General features: G+C 35.9%; 2 protein-coding genes across 2 annotated transcripts; both read right to left on the reverse strand.

The window, feature by feature from the left end:
• Positions 1–950: 950 nt before the first annotated feature.
• Positions 951–11,731, reverse strand: LOC100175133. The gene is made up of 21 exons (XM_002131753.5): positions 11,460–11,731; positions 11,132–11,205; positions 10,716–10,856; positions 10,304–10,420; positions 9,758–9,894; positions 9,446–9,569; positions 8,853–9,103; positions 8,189–8,396; positions 7,595–7,778; positions 7,151–7,350; positions 7,000–7,093; positions 6,630–6,750; positions 5,902–6,008; positions 5,259–5,408; positions 4,805–5,062; positions 4,245–4,353; positions 3,636–3,803; positions 3,262–3,372; positions 2,751–2,830; positions 2,125–2,260; positions 951–1,710 (listed from the first exon to the last, which is right to left on the reverse strand). The coding sequence occupies exons 1-21, from the start codon at positions 11,642–11,644 to the stop codon at positions 1,534–1,536; spliced, it is 3,132 nt and encodes a 1,043-aa protein (XP_002131789.3). The 5' UTR covers positions 11,645–11,731; the 3' UTR covers positions 951–1,533.
• Positions 11,732–12,177: 446 nt separating this feature from the next.
• LOC100177502 lies at positions 12,178–18,463 on the reverse strand. Its single transcript, XM_002131775.5, has 6 exons — positions 18,392–18,463; positions 17,854–17,996; positions 16,365–16,449; positions 15,634–15,797; positions 14,666–14,800; positions 12,178–14,418 (listed from the first exon to the last, which is right to left on the reverse strand). The coding sequence occupies exons 2-6, from the start codon at positions 17,950–17,952 to the stop codon at positions 12,721–12,723; spliced, it is 2,181 nt and encodes a 726-aa protein (XP_002131811.1). The 5' UTR covers positions 17,953–17,996; positions 18,392–18,463; the 3' UTR covers positions 12,178–12,720.
• Positions 18,464–19,038: the final 575 nt, after the last annotated feature.

The raw sequence follows: 19,038 nt of genomic DNA on the forward strand, positions 1-19,038 counted from the left end.
TTCGCATTATGGCATGTGGTAAAGATGGCACACCCGCGGTTGTATTTATCCGGTATGAACCAGTTTTATCCGGTACGGCATCGGTCCAATTGTGGTTGGCTGCGACTTTACTTGTGATCGTTATGTAAGCAATTTAAAGAAAACGTGCATGGGTGACGTAAGCCATTAGCATAAAAGCTGGGGTGTGTGGGCTTAGCAAGAGAGCAAAGATTGGATCTATTATCATAGCCTACCGCCCTTAGTGGCTGGAGCGTTGTGGGAATTTGGCGTTTGAACTGTCGCCTCTCTTTTGAGAATCTGATAACACAAAACGGCAGGAGAAAATCGACCCATTAGAAAGTTGAGGAAGATTAACATTTTGAATTTTAAGCGATTTCCGTAAAATAAGAGCAAACAAATAAACAAACTTTTGAAAAATACCGGGAAATTAAAATATAATAATTTCTATTTTATGCGCATAAAAAAAAACGATGGGAGCATTACATCAATATAACAGTTTCGTTTGCATGAAGTTTGTGTTTTTAATTCCAGGAAAGGTCTACGAACCACCTCGCAAAAATAGCAAGATAGAAATCTCAACATGGCACACGGATATACAATGTAAGTTGCTCTCTAGCGACCTTTAGTAGCAGAGCGGGTGAGCAAGTTGAATGTATGACGAAAAGTGGCGTCAGAGACTTGAAGTGCCATCAATAGTCGTCAAAGAACCGTAGGAAATTTTAAATGTAATTTATATATAGTACTGTGGGGCAAGACGGCATATCGGTCCTGGTGAAGAATCCCCCCCTATCTTATTTGCTAACCACTAACCATCAACCTCTAACACTTTCCACAGACTATTTTGCTATTTACCAGAGGATTCTTTACTAGTGCCCGCATATCTTTAAAACAAATTCACTTTTTTAAAAGTTCTATATAATAGCTCATTCAATATATAAAATAATTTGCACTTTTTTCTTCCTGTAAGTTGTATTTTGTCTAATTTATAATACACTGCAATATACACGTAGTAAAAATAAAAAAAAATCTTGATACGTGAACAAGTACAAAACTGAATTTATTTCAAAATCTGTAAAACAAATTAGTTCTCGGAACTGATGTTGTAAATTTTAAACAAATAGTTACTACTGTATGATGCAGAACTGCAATATAAAGAGTTAAATAACAATTTACGAAATAGTAGCAAAAAAAAATACTACTTTTTACGTTATGAGTAGATATAACTAGACAACGTATTACGAACTAGCAACAATAAATAAATTACTACCTTTTATGATATAAATGGACAATGCATTTTAAAAGGTAATAAGCTTTTTACTTAGCACAGTCCAGATTGGAAGGAATGCTTAACAAATTCGGACAATTTTTACGTGGAAAAAATACACACACATGACGTTTGTAATCAATACAGCTGTATTTAACCTTAAAAATTTTATCGGAAAAATATAACGAGTTTGCAAAAAAATATATAAATAAATTCCTGCGCAAAAAGCAAATTTCCAATCTGGAGCACAGTGAACATAACTTGTTGAGTTATGTTAATTTTCTAAAAGTTTGTAATAAATAGTTGGTTTGTTCCAATAATATTGTGTTGAACCTTAACTGTAATCTTGCCTGTTGAAGTAATGGGAGATATTTGATAGCAGTTTCGTAATGAGCCATCTGATTTTCGTCAATGTTATTGCACCATGCAAACAGAATTTGGACAACCTTGAATTGGAATGTAAAGAAGCATACATGGTGAATGGTGATGGTTTAAAAGGTATTTGTTGGAATTGGTTACTGTATGTTAAAATGTGATCAAGTTTTTAAGTTGTTTCTTTTTTAATTTTCTCTACATGGGTGAGGTCATTCAGCATAGTTTGCCATTGGACTTGAGATTTTAGCCCAGGGTGCTGAAATCAATTAGTGACAACTGGGGACACATACACTAACCGCGTATCAGTATACAATGCAAGTATTTAACCACTGACCCAGGGCAAAGAACATTCAAAGAAATATAAAACCGTTTCCTCACAACTAAACCGTTGTTAATTGTTTAAAACACAACCAGGATATTTGGATATTATGTGCTAAAGGTTTCCCACCATCCCCACCCTACTAAACAAGTCAAAAATAATTTACCATTGCTAATTTTTCTGTGTTGTTACTGCTCATAGATTCCAGTAAAAGGTCCAGCATGCAGTTTTGTATTGTATTGGAATTGTCTTGTAGAATTAACAGGTAGGGGTGAGTCTGTTTTTCATTAGAGAAGGTCCACCTATATAGAGATGTTAAAAGAGTTATAACATAGGTGTCTTGTTATTCACCAGATACATGGTGTATTCATACATGTCGTGGTTACTGTCGAGTTATAACATTGCCGCACAGGTATCTTCCTATACAAAAGGCACACTGGTGTATTCATTCACCCCATTAAACACAAACCAATACACAGTTAGGGTTTAAGTTGTATGATAAATTTTACAAACAAAAAATAAAGTTCAACAATTTATTCAATAGAATATCTTTGCTTTGTTAAAAGATTTTAAGCGCCTCCAAAACGTGACATTTTTTCTTTTTGAAATGTAACTCTGTGTCCATTTGAAGATTATTTTTACACAAGAGACTGACGATGCCATTTAGGCAAAAGTGTATCTTTTATTATACAATTGGTTGGACTGGATTTTTGTTTGGTATGTTTCGTAGCACTAGATCTGTAAGTTTAAGTGACCACCATTTATTAAAAAGTGTTTTATATTCAAACTTACTTGTTAATGTAAAGTGCAACAATTTGTTTCAGACACTTCTTAATATAACTTGCATTGCTTCCAAGACCACCAAGGATGAACTACAAAGGTAAAGAAATGTTAAGTTATGCAAAGTTAGCACTTCACACAGCGTAAGATTTTATTTACCGCTTCTAAAACGATAGCGAAGATCATGTTATTTAAAGAACGAAGAGAAGAGAATCAACAGCAAAACAGCAGTTGTTAAAGCACGAATGGATAAAAAGTGTTGGAAAAGTTAGTACTTCACACAAAGTTAGTACTTCACACAGAATCAAGAGAATCAACGGCAAAACAACAGTTGTTAAAGCACGAATGGATAAAAAGTGTTGGAAAAGTTAGTACTTCACACAAAGTTAGTACTTCACACAGAATCAAGAGAATCAACGGCAAAACAACAGTTGTTAAAGCACAATACGGATAAAGTGTGGGAAAGAGTGTCAGTTGAAAGCTGTGGCCGTTAAACCCAGTAATCACCAAGTAGTATACTCACTTTGTGCAAGGAGTTCTGTAGAACTGTAGATATGTTTGTATTGGTTTGAATCGAAGCATTACCAACGGAGATCAAGTGTTCAAATAGCTTGCTTACTACACATGGTTTTCCCTAAAATAGAAAAAAAAAATTTTTTCCTAGTACAAAAGTACCAGAAGGAATTAGACAGGAGCATGAGGTTATGGTCCAAATCTGAGGTCCCATGTCAAGTTACGCTGCAGGACCTCACCCATATAGAATAGAAGTAGAATAGAGTATAGTGCAAACCAGTGCCTTGAACAGTCAGTTAATATATTATTTAATGTTTGTTACAAAAAATATATTTTTGCTGTATATTTTTCTGTTACTTTTGTATAATTGTTAAATGACCATACCGGTGTGTAAAGCATACTGCAACAGTGTTGAATTAGGCTGCCCATTGTGAAGTATACAGATGAAGCCAGTTTTACATCGGATGACACCAAGGCGGGGATTGATGCGTCAACGACCGGCCCAAACCAACGGGAAGCCATTTCAGCCCACTTTATTCGCTCAAGAAAATTCTGGAAAAAAATTTAATGTATCTATTTCTTTAATAACAGACATAGAAAAGTTTTACTAATTTCTTCGATGCAGTAGCGAAGATCATGTAATTTAATAAATAACAAAAAGAAGGGAATTAGCAACCACAGTCGTTATACACATGCTGCGGGTAAAAACTACTTGAATAAAAGTAGCAGATAAAAGAATGGCTGCAAAAACCCACGAAATGTAATTAAGCTTTGCAGTAACGTAAGGATGGGAAACAAAAACAATAGAATGGGAGGAAAGAAGTGGTTACATAACTATCGGTTACAACTCGATCCAAGAAAAACAAGCAGAGGACTTATTAAATACTTTAGTTACGTCAGCAAATAGTTGGAATATAAAACTCCCTAAATTCGGGGAAGTTGAAACCACCTGCAGGTCCAGACCTTATGCAACAATGAAATTTTTTGATTTACCTTGGAATTCTTATGGTTAGCCGAAAGCACCAGTACGAAAATCTGGAATGACAAGTGAGGGTGTTTTTCTCCAACCACTAGTTTCAGCGCTGGGAATTTTGCAATATGACTGAAAATAAAAAAAGAGGGTGAAGCTTTGAAGAAAATTAAAAATCCTGTCTGGCGTGGTACACTTGGTTAGCGCGTCTGTTTCTAAACCAGGGGTAATGGGTTCAAGGCTCATCCCTGCTACAATTGTGGACGTATGTGTCCTTGTGCAAAACAAAGAGTTGTCCCATGATATGTCCCACAAATTCAACATAGGACCTCAGTAATATACAATAGAATTTGCATATACAATGTTGGGGTAAAGGGCTAAATTGGCTTAAATCAGGTCCTCAACACGAACCTCACCCATATTAAATAGAATCTTGTTCTTTGTTAACATATTTTAACATACAACTCTTGAGCTGGCACAAAGTATGACACAGAACACCTGTGTTACAACGATTGTCGTTTTCCGGCCACGCCAAAATAAAGCAAGTTTCATTCATTCATTCATTTTGTTTCATATAAATTACCTATCCAGTGCAGAAAGTCTTTCACCAACATGGCAAGAAAAGACGCTGCATTTCAACCATCCCTGTATGGCAGCATCGGTCAAAGTCATCTTTTCTTTGCCTAGGTTGCTTTGCTCTTTATGTATAACAATTTCAAATGAGGCATCACTTAACGTATCTATCATAAAAGTGCATCGTCTTACTGCCTTTATCTTTTCTTCGGAACAAAAGTAAACCCAAATGGCTTTCACTTTATCACACATTGGTGAATCCTTGTTGCTAGAAAAAAAAGTAGCATTCAAGAAAAAGTCTTAAAAAATAAAAATGAAGTAAAAAGCTCTTACCGAGACAAAATGCTAAAAAAGTATTTTATACTTTGTAGCGGGAAATAATTTTTGTAAATTTTTCTTCTATTTTTTAAATGTAACTATGGTTACCAAACTTTCACAATTTAAAAAATGATTTTTTTCCTTACATTTTGAGTGGAACCAGTATCATACTTCTCATTAGCTGGTCTAATTTCTCGTTTGAACATGTAACAGTTTCTTGTTTCATACAGTTGTGAATGTTCATGAATAAGTTGTGACAAATTTGTTCACACTCTGACGCAAAATATGTTGCGTTTCTGTAAATTCAATAAATATTAAAAATTCTTTTAACAGCTCATCTAGTGTTAAAAGTGTTTTTTCATACCAGATGAGCCGTCAAAAGATTATTTTCAATATAGTAAAAAGGAAAAATCATTAATTTTTTAACCCCATATACTATAACATTAGTGTTTCTTAAACATTTCACTCTGACCTAAATATTAATATTTAATAACCACTAATAAGCAACTTACTACTGGGCTATGATTTTTAACTAAAAAGTTTCAGTAATTTTTTATGCAATATATATTGCTTTGAGCATTAGTTATTATAGATGGATAACCTTACTTATTTACAACTTAGAGATTACTTATTTAGATTATTTCGCGTGGAGGGCAAAGCTGTTATAACAAAGTGTTCTGTTTCATACACCTCATGTCCGCTAACTATGGTTACCAAGTATGTAACATAACTTTACTCTTGAGTCTTTTGACAGACATATAGTTAAATAGGCTATAATTAAAATTTTACCTTAAACTAGTATATATTTCGTCTACATAATAAAGTACGGATGCTATCTCCGATGGTTTTGCTTGTTCAAGCATTGATCCAAGAGTGTCCGGTGTGATGAGTAAAACCTGTAATTTGTATTTAAAATAACTAAGGTTTGCAGCAATAAACAGTCTGTAGCAATACTGGCGTATGTTATTTTTGGCACCAGTAAAGAATCCTCCGGTACATTACAGATTAGACTGATTGAAAGTGTTAGAGATTGGTAGTTATATGTGTTAGTAGTTCTGTTTAGCGGCTAGCAGATAAGGTAGGGGGAGAATCCTTCACTAGCACCAAAATTTAAGTTGAATAGGATACATTTCAATAATATCAATTAAAATCAATACCCTTAAACTTGATTTTAAACTTTGAGTAAAACTTTGAATTTAAACTGTTGTTTTTGCATGTCTTTAGTTAATATCTATTTATAAACTATTATACCTTAAACCCGGTATCAGACTAACAAACAAATTAACTTTTTTGGCTTCAACCATCACCAGTGAATATATGGGAGTTTCATTTCTTATATTCTGTTACTTTTGCTAACAGGCGTATTAAAAATAATAATTTAAAACTCATCTGGTTTGAAAAACGTGTATTTTGGACAAAACACATTCGATAGACCAAACATCGGAAATACACTAGGTTTTTTTCATGAGCTGTTGAAAGATTGCTTTCATTTATTATGTACAGTTGGTTTAATGCACCTGGCCCAGATTTAATGTGGCGGAAGCCATAAAAAGTTGACCCACTGATTGAAGAAACGCTATGAAAACTTGAAACATTGAATTTCTTTCATCTGTTTTTAATGATTTGTTCGACAGCAACCTGGAAACAAAGGAAGAAAGAATTAAAACCATTTTGACTAAAAGAGACTCTAATATTTTTTTAATATTTAGCTAGTTAAAAGATATGGGGAAATTCCTAAGCCAAACTGTGAAAACATTAATGTTCCGGATTTTTGCGAAAATATTTTTGCTCCAAATTTTTTAAACTCAAATTACATTCGTGGTAAATTGCATGACTAATATAAGTCATCAGGGTAAAAAAAAGTTGGAATTTGAAACTATCACCCACCTGCAGATCTGGGTAAACAACTTGTTTGCTTTTGTTGCAAGATCGGAAAAAGTTAATTTTAACTCAGCTAGTTGAAACATCAGCGCAAACAAGCCTGGAAAAATGTGAGTCGTGATTAGCTGGGTTTAACATTACTGTACAAAAGCTGTACCGTTTACTGCAGTAATTTGTTTTCCATAATCAGAACGAGCTATACAGCACTGATTAAACAGTTTCATAGCTTCCAACATAAAGTCTGGTATGTGGCAAGGGGGGCAAGATGAAACAACTGCAATGACAAAAGAGAAAAAATTCTCCAGACCTGTTACATCCAACTTATTCATGCCGGCAGAATCCAGTGTTGAAATAAGTCTGAAAAAAAATAAATTTCATGCGGACTAGGATTTGAATTGCTTCAACCAAGCGGTTACTAATGGGTTGTCCAAATTATCAGCCATGCATAATGAAAAAAATAATCACCCACAAAGTAACATACTTGGTAACTGGTAAGTTTGCAGGAGGTGTTAAACCCGTGTTATAAAAACTGTCCTTTTCCGTCCACGCGTGGATAACGCAAGTAGATGTAAGTAACATTCATTCATTCATAAATATTTACCTTTCTTTTAAAGAAGTCCACATAGTGTCTTGATTTAAATGAACAACTGCTTGTAATAAGCTGAGAAAACAGTGGAAACTATTTTTGGGCATTGTATCTCCGGTTACACTTTGTGTATTTAACCTCCTTACAACAGTAAGCCACTCCACTGCGCTGAGGGGGTTGTTCGTAAATTGGGCGATTCCTAAATACAAATATAAATTTTAAAAACAAAATATATATTTTATTAAGTTCAAAAAAAATACATGATATATATATCTGTTGTGCAGAATTTTTAAAGCATTTTTGTCTATTTTCGTATTAATCGTCACAAAAGGGTTTTGCAATGCTAGGTAAAAATATAGTATTTACTGTTTGGTGATTCTAAAATTACCAATGTTGGTAATTAAAGTCATAATATGTAGAATTATAAATATCAAACAGGGTTTTCAATTACTATATAATTGATTCTGCAGCGCCTAATCCTGACTGTTATTTCATTTATTTTATTACAGAATCATCCAACTTTATAAGCACCAGATTAGTGTTGGGTCCATGGAATTTATCACAATTAGACGGGGATTGAAACATTAAATTATTGATAAGATTACATACCATGTCGCTTTTTAAAAGTGCAGTTTAGTTTCTTAATGAAATGATGAGACAGTAAATAAAACGCTGCCAGTTCTGTAGCACAGGACTTTGTTATATCGCGGTAACATAGAATGTGTAAACCAAGTGTGACATCATCGCAGTGGTGGGACATAGAGGTTCTTATGAGACGTGTAGTTAAACCATGTGTGGTTGATGATGAAAAAACAGTCTGAAAATAAAGTTACATTGTGTTATTTTGTATACTTTGGTACCTTTATAAGCAGTTTTTGATTGTTTTTGACTTTTGTTTCTAAATAAATTTTGGTAAAGCATTAAAAACTAGCACAAAAATTCAAGAGAGAGATTTTAAAATGCATTGCTAGATGTTGTTTGACTATTATCTGTTGCTAACGCCTTCTTTTCACTATTTAAATATTTTCTCGCTATCACATTTATATATAGTGGGGTGGGGAAAGATGGGACACCTGTTTATTCTATTTTCTCGTCCCATTTGGTAATGAACAAAGAACATTCAAAGAATTATAAACCGTATCTTTACAACTCCCATAGACCGTTGTTAATTGTTTAAAACAAGATCGGGATATTTAGATATTATGTGTTACAGGTTCTATCTTATTACAACCTACTATTTACACGGTATTTTTTAAAATGCAAGATCATCTACCATGTTTCTTATCCACCAAAAAAAACAGGACACAACGTCAGGCGATTCTTCAAACTCCGCTATATGTGTTGACACAGTTCCCCCATTTTTCCTCGCTTTGATATTCTGAACGCAACCCTGAAATATTTCAGCAAGCATTCCCCAGAATTCTGCCTCGTCAACCAAACTGTAACACTTGTTGATCAAATCTCGAAAGCAGTCACATGGAAGAGGGGGGTATTTCATAATCGCTTTAACAGCATTTTGACTCACTGGAATAACAAAAGTTATTATTAGTAATAGATATATGGCTCTGTGGCATTGGTTGCGTTATTGTGTGTTTGTTTTTTCTGGTGCCGATGTTATTACCGATGCTGCTACTCCTGAGGGTGTATGTTTCTTTGGAAAAGAATCTTAACAGTAATTTCTCCAACCAAGTGGTCCCTGGCCTTAGGGGTGGTCTATATTACCAGCCATACACTAACAAGAAATCAAAAAAATCCTCCAAAAGAATCACCCACAAAGTTACTTACATGGTTACTAGTAAGCAGACAAAAGAGTTAACCACACCACACCAAAAACAGTTTATAGCAAAAATTTTCCATAAAGTTCACCTCTAGATTTCAGATAATTATAAGCTTGTCCCACCATACAGAACAACTGATGCAAAATCCTGTTAACGCTTCTGACAACCAAGTCTCCATCATATAACACTGGCAATCCACTGGTATGTAGAACCTATACCATAATAGGAATATCAGTTCTCCTATATTCCCATTTGAACAAAAGACTGGCGATGCCATTCAGGCGAAAAATATCTTTTATTATACAATTGGTTGGATTTGTTTTTATCTGTTATGTTTTCGTAGCACCAGATCCTTACTGTATTTTTTACACAAAAATCGTCCGACCCACACTTGCCTCACCTCAATTACATTCAACTGTTTACATTTATTCCTTGCAAGACATGCAGTGTTCAATGCATAAGTGTTAACTTCACAGAAGGAATGCATCCAATCAATAAGATCTTGAGAGTTACAATCGTGGAGACATTTTTCTTCAACTATAAGATAAACAGTTAGAAAAACATGGTGCATCTACATTATTCAAACCACAGAAGATTCTTTGTGCATTAAAACTACCCAATAAAACTGCTTTGTCATTGCACCCCTAAAAGTTACCAGACGATATGAAGTGGAAACATAGCATAATATTTATTTATCCTTTTAAAACAATAGCGAAGATCATGTTATTTAAAGAAAAATCATAAGTTTATCAACAGCAAACTTTGTAAGGTTATTGCAAAGCGGAAGTGCGTTTTTAACCTATTGAAAAAATTTTGTTATTGCACCCCTGAAAAAAGTTACCGCAACTCGCATTAGTAACTGAGTACATGTTCGAGTTTCTTACAAAGAAGAAAATTTCCTTATAAATACGATTAAAAAAGTAATTTTTCACCAAAAAATCGTTACCTGACAATCTGAACTGGGAGCTAAGTAACCTGTGAAGGAACCTTGGGCCAGCAGATGCAACCAATGAGATTTCGCCACAAAGAACATCCAGCTTTTCAATAAGATGACACACCTCGTCTAAATATGTTATGGTAAAGGATTTAGATCCTAGAATTAGTGTGCCACATAAAAAAATTGACAGCTGGTATAACACCTGTATTTTGTTGCATACACCTCATGCCAGCTTTTATGAGTTACCATATATAATACCTTGTGGGAAGGAGAGTTTTTTTAACATATTAATATACCAACAAGTTACAATGAAGCAATTAGTTGATTGTGTTAGGCTGAGTGTTTGAGGTTGTCCTGAGTAAGTTTCATATGATAGATAATTGGAAATATATGACAAGAAATGTCTCTAACAGCAACCTACCTTTATACTTCACACCGTCAAATTGCTCAAGAAAAATATTCAGGATATTAAACAAAGGTTTCATATTCGATGTACACTTGAAGTCGGACAATTTTAAGGAGTCTGTTACTTTGTTTTCAATGTACAAGATGTAGTTGCTGGCTGTTTAGAAAGAAGGCGTTGTGTAAATGAATGAAGTTTATTTTGTCTCTTCGGTCACAATATAAACTTAACGAAATAAATCGGTCAGACAAAATGTCTCTTCGGTCAGACAAAATAGAATTTTCATGAAAAAGAGCGAGAGAGTTTACAAAATTAAAAATACAGATAGTAACAGTAAAACAACAGTTGTTAAAACACATCATATTGATCAAACAGAAAAAAGAAATAACTATAAACATAGTGATATTTTTTAAACACAATATATTTATTATTACCTTTATAAAATTCTTCTGATAGTAATTGTAAATTTGAAGCCATGCAAATACATTTAACTTCTTTTTCTCGGAGCCTGTTAAGTGATTGAACTTATGTAAAAACAGACCAGTTTTCTGAAAACTGTTTATAACAACTTCCATATAAAGTTGCACTGCTAGTAAAGAACTCCCCTACGGTATCTGCTAACCACCAACCCATAACTCATATTCATATATACCCACTAACCCCCTTGGGCCTATATCTAATAACATGTAACACTTTCCACCAACCTAATCTGTAATATATCAGAGAATTCTTTCCTAGTGTCTAAGTTACAAACACACTTACCCAAGAGTAGGCTTTGAAGGGCTTGAGTCGTTTAGGCTTAGCTTTCTTTTTCTTGAACGTTCTTTAGAAGTACTTGGCTTCTGTAAACGACTTAAAACTGGTGAATTTTGACAGTTCGCGTTACTATCTTCATCGTCATAATCCGAGAGATCGGAAAGGGGCGGTGTAAGAGAACCATCGAACATTTTGAGATATAATATGAATCGATTTCGTAAACTCTCTATATTTACTTGTATGTAGTAGCATTCACAACAATAGTAAGGGGATTTTTAATAATTTTCCCGCCAAAATCTTAGCTTTCCCGCTATGAATCAAAGACATCTTATAAAATTTCTTTTGACGTTGAACAGTTGTGCACGTAAGTGCTTGTGCAGATCCTTTTTCGTCCAATAGTTTAGCGGAGGAACATTGAAGGCACTTTTCTTATACCTTATTATTATTATTAATCGGAATTAAAACTGTGTTTTTAGCAAAACATCATATAGTAGGGTGGAGCAGATAGGACACCTTTTTATATTTTTTTCTTTTCTTGTCCCATTTTAACAAAGATTTATAAAACCGTATCCTCAAGACTCCCATAGACCGTTGTTAATTGTTTAAAACACAATCAAGATATTTGGATATTGTGTGCTAAAGGTGTCCCATCTTTCCCCTCCCAACTATATAAGCTAAAACCTATGAAACCTAATAAACCATAAATCACATAAATACTCGTGTGTAACAGTTTGTTAATTCTGTATTACATGAACAACTTTTAGGCAATCACAGTTTGTTTGACAGATAAAAATAAACAGCAAATAAAATTGAACGAAATGCAGAAGCGTTAACATATAGGTTAGTTCAATACGAAATTGGTATTACCAATTATTAAGATTTAAAAGTCACAAAAAAACAAGTAAAGTATATCGTGTATACCAGAGCCATATAAAATAATATAGACTCAGGTGTATACTACTTAGATGCAATAATAGGCATGGGCAAAAACACTGGCAGCAAAATAACACTTTTCCAGTTTTACAACATGTACTGCACGGTTGGAACATAAATCGTTATACGTTGAACTGAATATTTTGCATTGGAATTGATGCCTTTAGAAAAAAGAGGCCCAAATCGTTCGCTCGGCGATAATCGTTTAAGTTTATGAATGTAACTTACTTCACTTTGGTGGCCGGAAAACGACAGTCGTTATAACACGGTTGTTTTTACACCTTGTTCCAGCGATTTACCAAGTATGTTACTTTGTGGGTAATTATATGCCTACTTAAGACAGTGTAGTAAGGTCAGTGAGACTCTGCCTTTCGCTGTTGCATGTGTGGTATTCATCATCGCTTTCAGACTTTATACTGTTTGATCTGATTTTCTTAACATAGAGCAAAGACGTATCGGGAGAAGCTGATATAGAACTAAGTTTGCCATTAACAGCTTGCACCGAACGCTTTTCTGATTTCGGGCTGAAAAATATCATTTCGATTTCTTCGCTATTTTCAGGGCTAGTGCAGTCGGACGGGCTGTCAACGGTAATATTTGGAGAGATTGCGAAGGAGTGTGATCGCTGTTTTTGAGAACTATCTGTCGATTGCTTCGTCTTTTTACTGCGATGTTTAGTCAGGCGCTTCTCTCGATGTTGATATTTCACCTTAAGGTTGGCATTATTGTCAAGCGTGCCTTTCTCGCCTTTGTGTAGTTCTTGCACAGATGTGGACCGGGGTCTTATACCAGCAGTCATTTCAGCGCTTGCAAAACCAATTGAACTCATTGAAGCAGACGATACGGTGGATATTGAATTGCTATAAACGTTGGACCTTTCGCTTAAGGTTCGACTTTGCGTCGAGGCTACTACAGCGCCCGGTTCTTGGCTCATATTTTTCAGCGAAAGGAGAACAGCGTACACGTTGTCTTCTCCTATGGATTCTTCAGAGTCCGTGTTGTTGGATGAGACAGTAGATGATGAATGTAATTTTCCAAATGAAATTTTTGCTTTCGAGGATCGTTTTTTGCCTGCCGGGTTATCCAGAGAAGACACCTTTGATTTAAAAAGCTTGGTCATCGTTATGCGGTTAGAACTACCAGAACGTTCTTCAGGGGATATAGATGTCTGCGCACCAGTACTGTTATCACTGATTGACTGCCCACCACTCGAGTGAGCTGACTCTAAAGACCAATTGTGCCGACTGCTCGATTCTCTATACGCCTTTTTCCGTGCATCGGCCGCGCTAAGAAACGCGCTGCCACAGAACTCGGTCATTCTCGATCCGTTTTTACCAGTTTCCAAGTCCTCTTCTTTCGACAGCGGGCACGAGGATGAAAAGTTGAAGGAGTTTTGGTCCATTTCTGTCGGAGGAATAGGCAACGCGGTGATCTCTTCTGATCTTCGAAATGTAGACTTATATTTGAGACCCTTTTGTTTATCTGCTATGCTAAAACTTCTTCGACTGATCGGACAGTTCTTGGTGCGTCTTGATAACATTGACAAACTACGAAGTATCTTGTTATTGGGTTGCTGCTGTGCTTCAGGTTTTGTTGTTTCCGCTTCACAGATCTCAGGCGTACTTTCTTTGGTTGATGTTAAAGGAATACTACAACTGCTGTTGCCACTACTCTCGTACCCAACATCGACTGAAGAGGACGAATCGCCTTGAGTTTCGGTCACTGGCTTGTCGATTTTGACTCGATGCACCAGCCGCATAAACGACCCTATACTAGCGCTGTACTTTGTAAAACGCCGCAGAGATTTGGAGCTGGTGAATTGATGGGTGTGCGCTGGTGGTGATATCCCTCCTGTCTTAACGTCTTTACATACATCTTCGAAAGATAATGAATGGAACTTAGGGGACGTATCTGGGTGTATTAAACGGGTCTGGAACGATTTGTGATCCCCAGTTCTTGTACAGCGGTTGGCGCAATGCGGGGTGCCAGCTGCTACAGGGCAACCAGCCACAAACGAAGAACTTGGAAACACCTGTGTCGAAGAAAAAAATAATTACTTTAAACCCAAACTGCATTTATAAACTTAAATGATATAGGCTGTAGAACGAATCGTTTAACTCGTTGTGCTATTTTAACTTAGACAGACCGCTCATATTAATAAAAAAGTTGGGTAATGGTAAATATGTTAGTCAATAAAATGCACGTAGGCTATTAACCAGATTAATTAAAATCAACTCCTACCTTTTATACAAATAGAAATATGTATGTAGCATACTTACCTTATACCACCCCGAGGTGACAAATTTGTTTGACGGTACAGGCAGCATGCGTTGTATTTCTTCGAACGCTATGTGAACCATCCCTATTAGCGTTTTGTTTCCTCCGCCGAGAGATACAGACGAAAATACGCACACCTGTAAGGTATACAGTGTTACTAGCCGCCCATACACGATTACACAGTTAAATGGTTTAAATATAGCACTGACGAGGCAATGACGGTGGAACGGTGTTTAGTTTAAAGGGGACAATTAAGTTGCTTGCCCATGTGACGAGAGGCGCCCTTAATTTAACCGTTAATTCACATGAAGGACGACAGTGTTGGCACGCTGAAACAAATGCAGTGAATTCTCCGGTGCCCCGGGCGTTATGTGACGCTGGGAACCAGCTGCATAGTACACAACAAACCAATTAAAACGCTTTAAAACTAAAACTCAAAAAATGTTTTTTTTTGTGTATTAGAGATATAGGTGCATTTTTGCAATTTTTAACCTTGTTTGTCAAATCCAGGACATGAATATTTACGCATTAGTTAATACGCTGGCTGTTTATAACTACCAATTTATTGGTCAGTCTGTATATGCCGGCAGACATAACAAAGACTATCGATCCAGTAGCGTCAGCCGTCAGTGAGTTTTGTTTTTCTCGAAACTGATACCGAACCTTCGTTATGAAACTTCGAACAGTAAAACCGCCATGGTATTCCCACAGAAATTTAGGGAGTATGAATTATGCAGTAAAGATTATGTCGGTCTTCTCAAAACACAGACTAAGTATGGGCAAATACACTCGCTAGGAATGCAAAGCAATGCGTATACTGAATAACAATACTATCAATAAAAAATGCTGGAACAAGTGTTACATTGTCCATGCGCCTAAAACTGCAGCTGTGACCTACACGCGTTGTCACAGCGAGGTTGTGCCGTTGTGGTGTTATCATATTAGAAATTAGACCAACGCATTGACCAACCTGAAGAATTTCATTGGTCGTTTTATCCGATTTCAGACGATTTCTGTCCAGTACATGAATCCACTTCTTCGATACTGGCTCGTTGTCGTCTTGGGCAAGAATAAATCGCTCTTCCGCCTCGACCACTTGAGTACCAAGAGCAAGGAAAACTTTTGAAGATGTTTCTGCAAATCATAGATATAGTATAAGCATCCACGTCACGACATATAATCGTTTCACGCTTCGGTGCAATTTAAGTGGGGATTTTATTGGACAAAGCCTATTTAGTTTTCTAGATATAAAGCAAAGAGTTCTCGGTCTGCTGATCAATAGATCTTGTCATAAAGAGCCGGTGTTTTGCTATTGTTGTTTTGTAACTGTTTTCAAGCGCTTCCATTGCTTACCACATAGAGAAACCGGTATGGCCTCAAGCACGGCATACTAGAGATATCTATAATATGCCGTGCCTCATGTTTTGATTGGGAATGTTGCATTTATGGTGAATATGTTTTTATGGTGTAGTACTGTGGGGTAAGATAGGACATCTTTAGCACATAACTTTCAATATATTGATCTTGTTTTAAACAATTAACAACGGTCTGTATGAAAATCGTGAGAGAGGATACGGTTTTATAATTATTTGAATGTTTTTTGTTTACTAGCAAATGAGACTAAAACATAGAATGAAAAGGTGTCCCATCTTTCCCATCCTGCTATAAACTTCTACGTCTACATTTCCACATCCCACTCACTAAGCACGCTTTCTTTTGAGTTATATCTTTCTTCAAATGTGATGACACGGATTGAAACTTCTTGCTCTTGCTTGCTGAGCAAGATCTGTAAAATCAAACGTTATTAGTTTTAATTGAAAACTTGGTTTGTATAAGAGTTAACTATGCATTGACTGCAGCCCGTTTTGCTTGACGTTCAGTGTTGGTTTTTAGTAACACCGACAGTTTTTCGTCAGCGTAAGTAAGGCGACCACAAAGTCAGACCGAAAATACCGTAATTTAATAAGTAACTTAGTTACTGCACGCATCGATAGTAATTTTAGAGACCCGTCAGCGGACCAAAACTTTGCATTAATTTTTTAAACAAAGCCTTTGGGTATTATGCAAAAATATATTGAGAATTTTGTAGTTTCTATAGTATTGTATACGTGTTTGTATCTAGTACATACAGTTTGTATATTTAAGCACATACCCATTATTTAATAACCAATAACAGCCACCCGAATTTAATGTATATGAATTGGAAAATAGTTACATGTTTATATGGGCTACATTACTACAATAGCCTATATATGCATCGGATAAAGTTCGTTGAAACAGCTGACCAATTAAGACAGATAACTGAAGTCAAAGCAATTGCATCTACGTTCTGTAACTGTCAGTTAGCAAAACTTAGCATTTTTTATCCCCAGTACACTTTTATTTTATCATTTTGTCGTGAGCGCGTGCTCGTCATCACGACAAATCACATGCATATTTCATGAGTTTTTCATCGATCACGCCGTCTCATTGCACAGCTCTGGTTTGCGCTTGTATTTTCGCTCAGCCCTCAGCTTAACGAGGGACACAACCATTTTCAATCCTACATTTGATTATTCCACTGTGGTCTAATTACATTCCTTTGTCACTGCCGTGCGACATTATTTGCAATTTAGTTTTAATACCTAAGCAGAGCGTGAAGCGGACAGTTTCTGTCAAATCTTACAAATATTAAACTTCGCCGTATTGTACACCTTAAACGAAGTATAAACTATTTGTCAAACACTCAGTTTTACAATACCAGCGATGTATATCCAATGGTATGAATTATATGCTATAATAGTCAACCTATCTAGTTGTTTACGCGTTTATTGGCCGGAACGGTATTTTTTACCGCAATTACGCTTTGGCTAAACGGGCTGCCTATTTAATAATCGTGTCCGCTGTAATTGGCCAGTTGGCTACTGCCTGTGACGTCCAAACGCACCCAATAATTATGTTAGATTGCCTGGTGAAGCTCGTGGGCAAATTGAAGATCGATTTTAGCGTGCATTTAAACTACCCTACCAAGCAACCATTTGATTTAAATTCAAGTTTAAGTTTAAACGGCAACATTTGCACTTTTAGTAAATCAAAAGCTATATATGATATATTTATATAAAGAGAGTTAATACCAACTGAGCCCTAAAGGCCAAAGATTTACAGACAATACGTAAGATGGCAATTGAACTTATTGAGAAAATCGTCTCACCTTCGCATAGCCGGACGGCATGGATACTAAAGACTGGCGGTCCACGATCTGACCAGGTCCGATTGGCTCTGCGAATTTCAACATATCTGAGCTCAGCATGTTTAGCGTTAGTTGTATCACAAATACAACAATCTAGTGTGCGCCTGCAAAGCAAAGCGGTTATTAACACCTTTTAAGCGAGACCTGCTGGTCAAAAAGTAAAAAATTACAAAAACAATCTCGCGTCCAAATGGTTATCATTCTATTCTCGCTTTAAATAAACAACCAAATACACTGCATTTTCGCAACAGCATTATTCCAATAACCAAGTCAAATCATGCAATTAAATTAACTTAAAGATCAAACTATCGTCAGCTAGGTATTTGTACACAACGTAACTGTACTGTGCAATGTTTAACACGCTTAACTACGATGGTTCGCCTTGAATCATTGTTAGTCTGTATCATCCGAAGTACTTGATCTTATCGGGTGATTTATAAATGACTTAACTTCCCCAACCTGACTGTATTTATATACAGTGGGTGTTCTACCTACCTACCTTAGTACCTTCCACCATAGCACTGCCGTTCTCAGTACAGGGAGGCGAGTACACGTCATGCGTTGTGATTTTAGGCAAGAATGTGAGCGGTGAAAAAAGCAGTTGTTCTTATTTATCTTTTTTCAAGGCTCTGTTAGCGCTATAGCGCTGGTGCAAAACCTAAAGCATGTTTACCGGACACGCTTCACAACTATGGGCACATGGAAAAGCCCGAAAATGTTTTTTAAGAATGTTAGTGCACGCGATCAACCGAAATAGGTTTCAGTAACATATTAATGGGGCACCTTTTCATTTTATTTTATTTTTCTATTTGATAATAAACAAAGAACATTCCAAGAATTATAAAACTGTATCTTTAAGACACCCATAGACTGCTTTTAATTGTTTAAAACACGTTCAGGATATTTGAATAATATATGTGCTGAAGGTGTCCCATCTGACCCCACAGTACTTGATTAGTGCTATGTCGATGTAACTTAACATGAATTTGTATAACTAGATTATGGAACCACTTCAAAAGGTAGGAAAAAGATCACTATATTTTAGGCTAGTGCTAATCATCTGTAACCAGAACACCTTTTCTCCCTACGTTGCTCGGATTCGGTTACACAGCATACGCGGCTATTTTAATCGATCTCATAGTTAAC

Source organism: Ciona intestinalis, chromosome 8, assembly GCF_000224145.3.
Source record: "Ciona intestinalis chromosome 8, KH, whole genome shotgun sequence".
Lineage (NCBI taxonomy): Eukaryota > Metazoa > Chordata > Ascidiacea > Phlebobranchia > Cionidae > Ciona > Ciona intestinalis.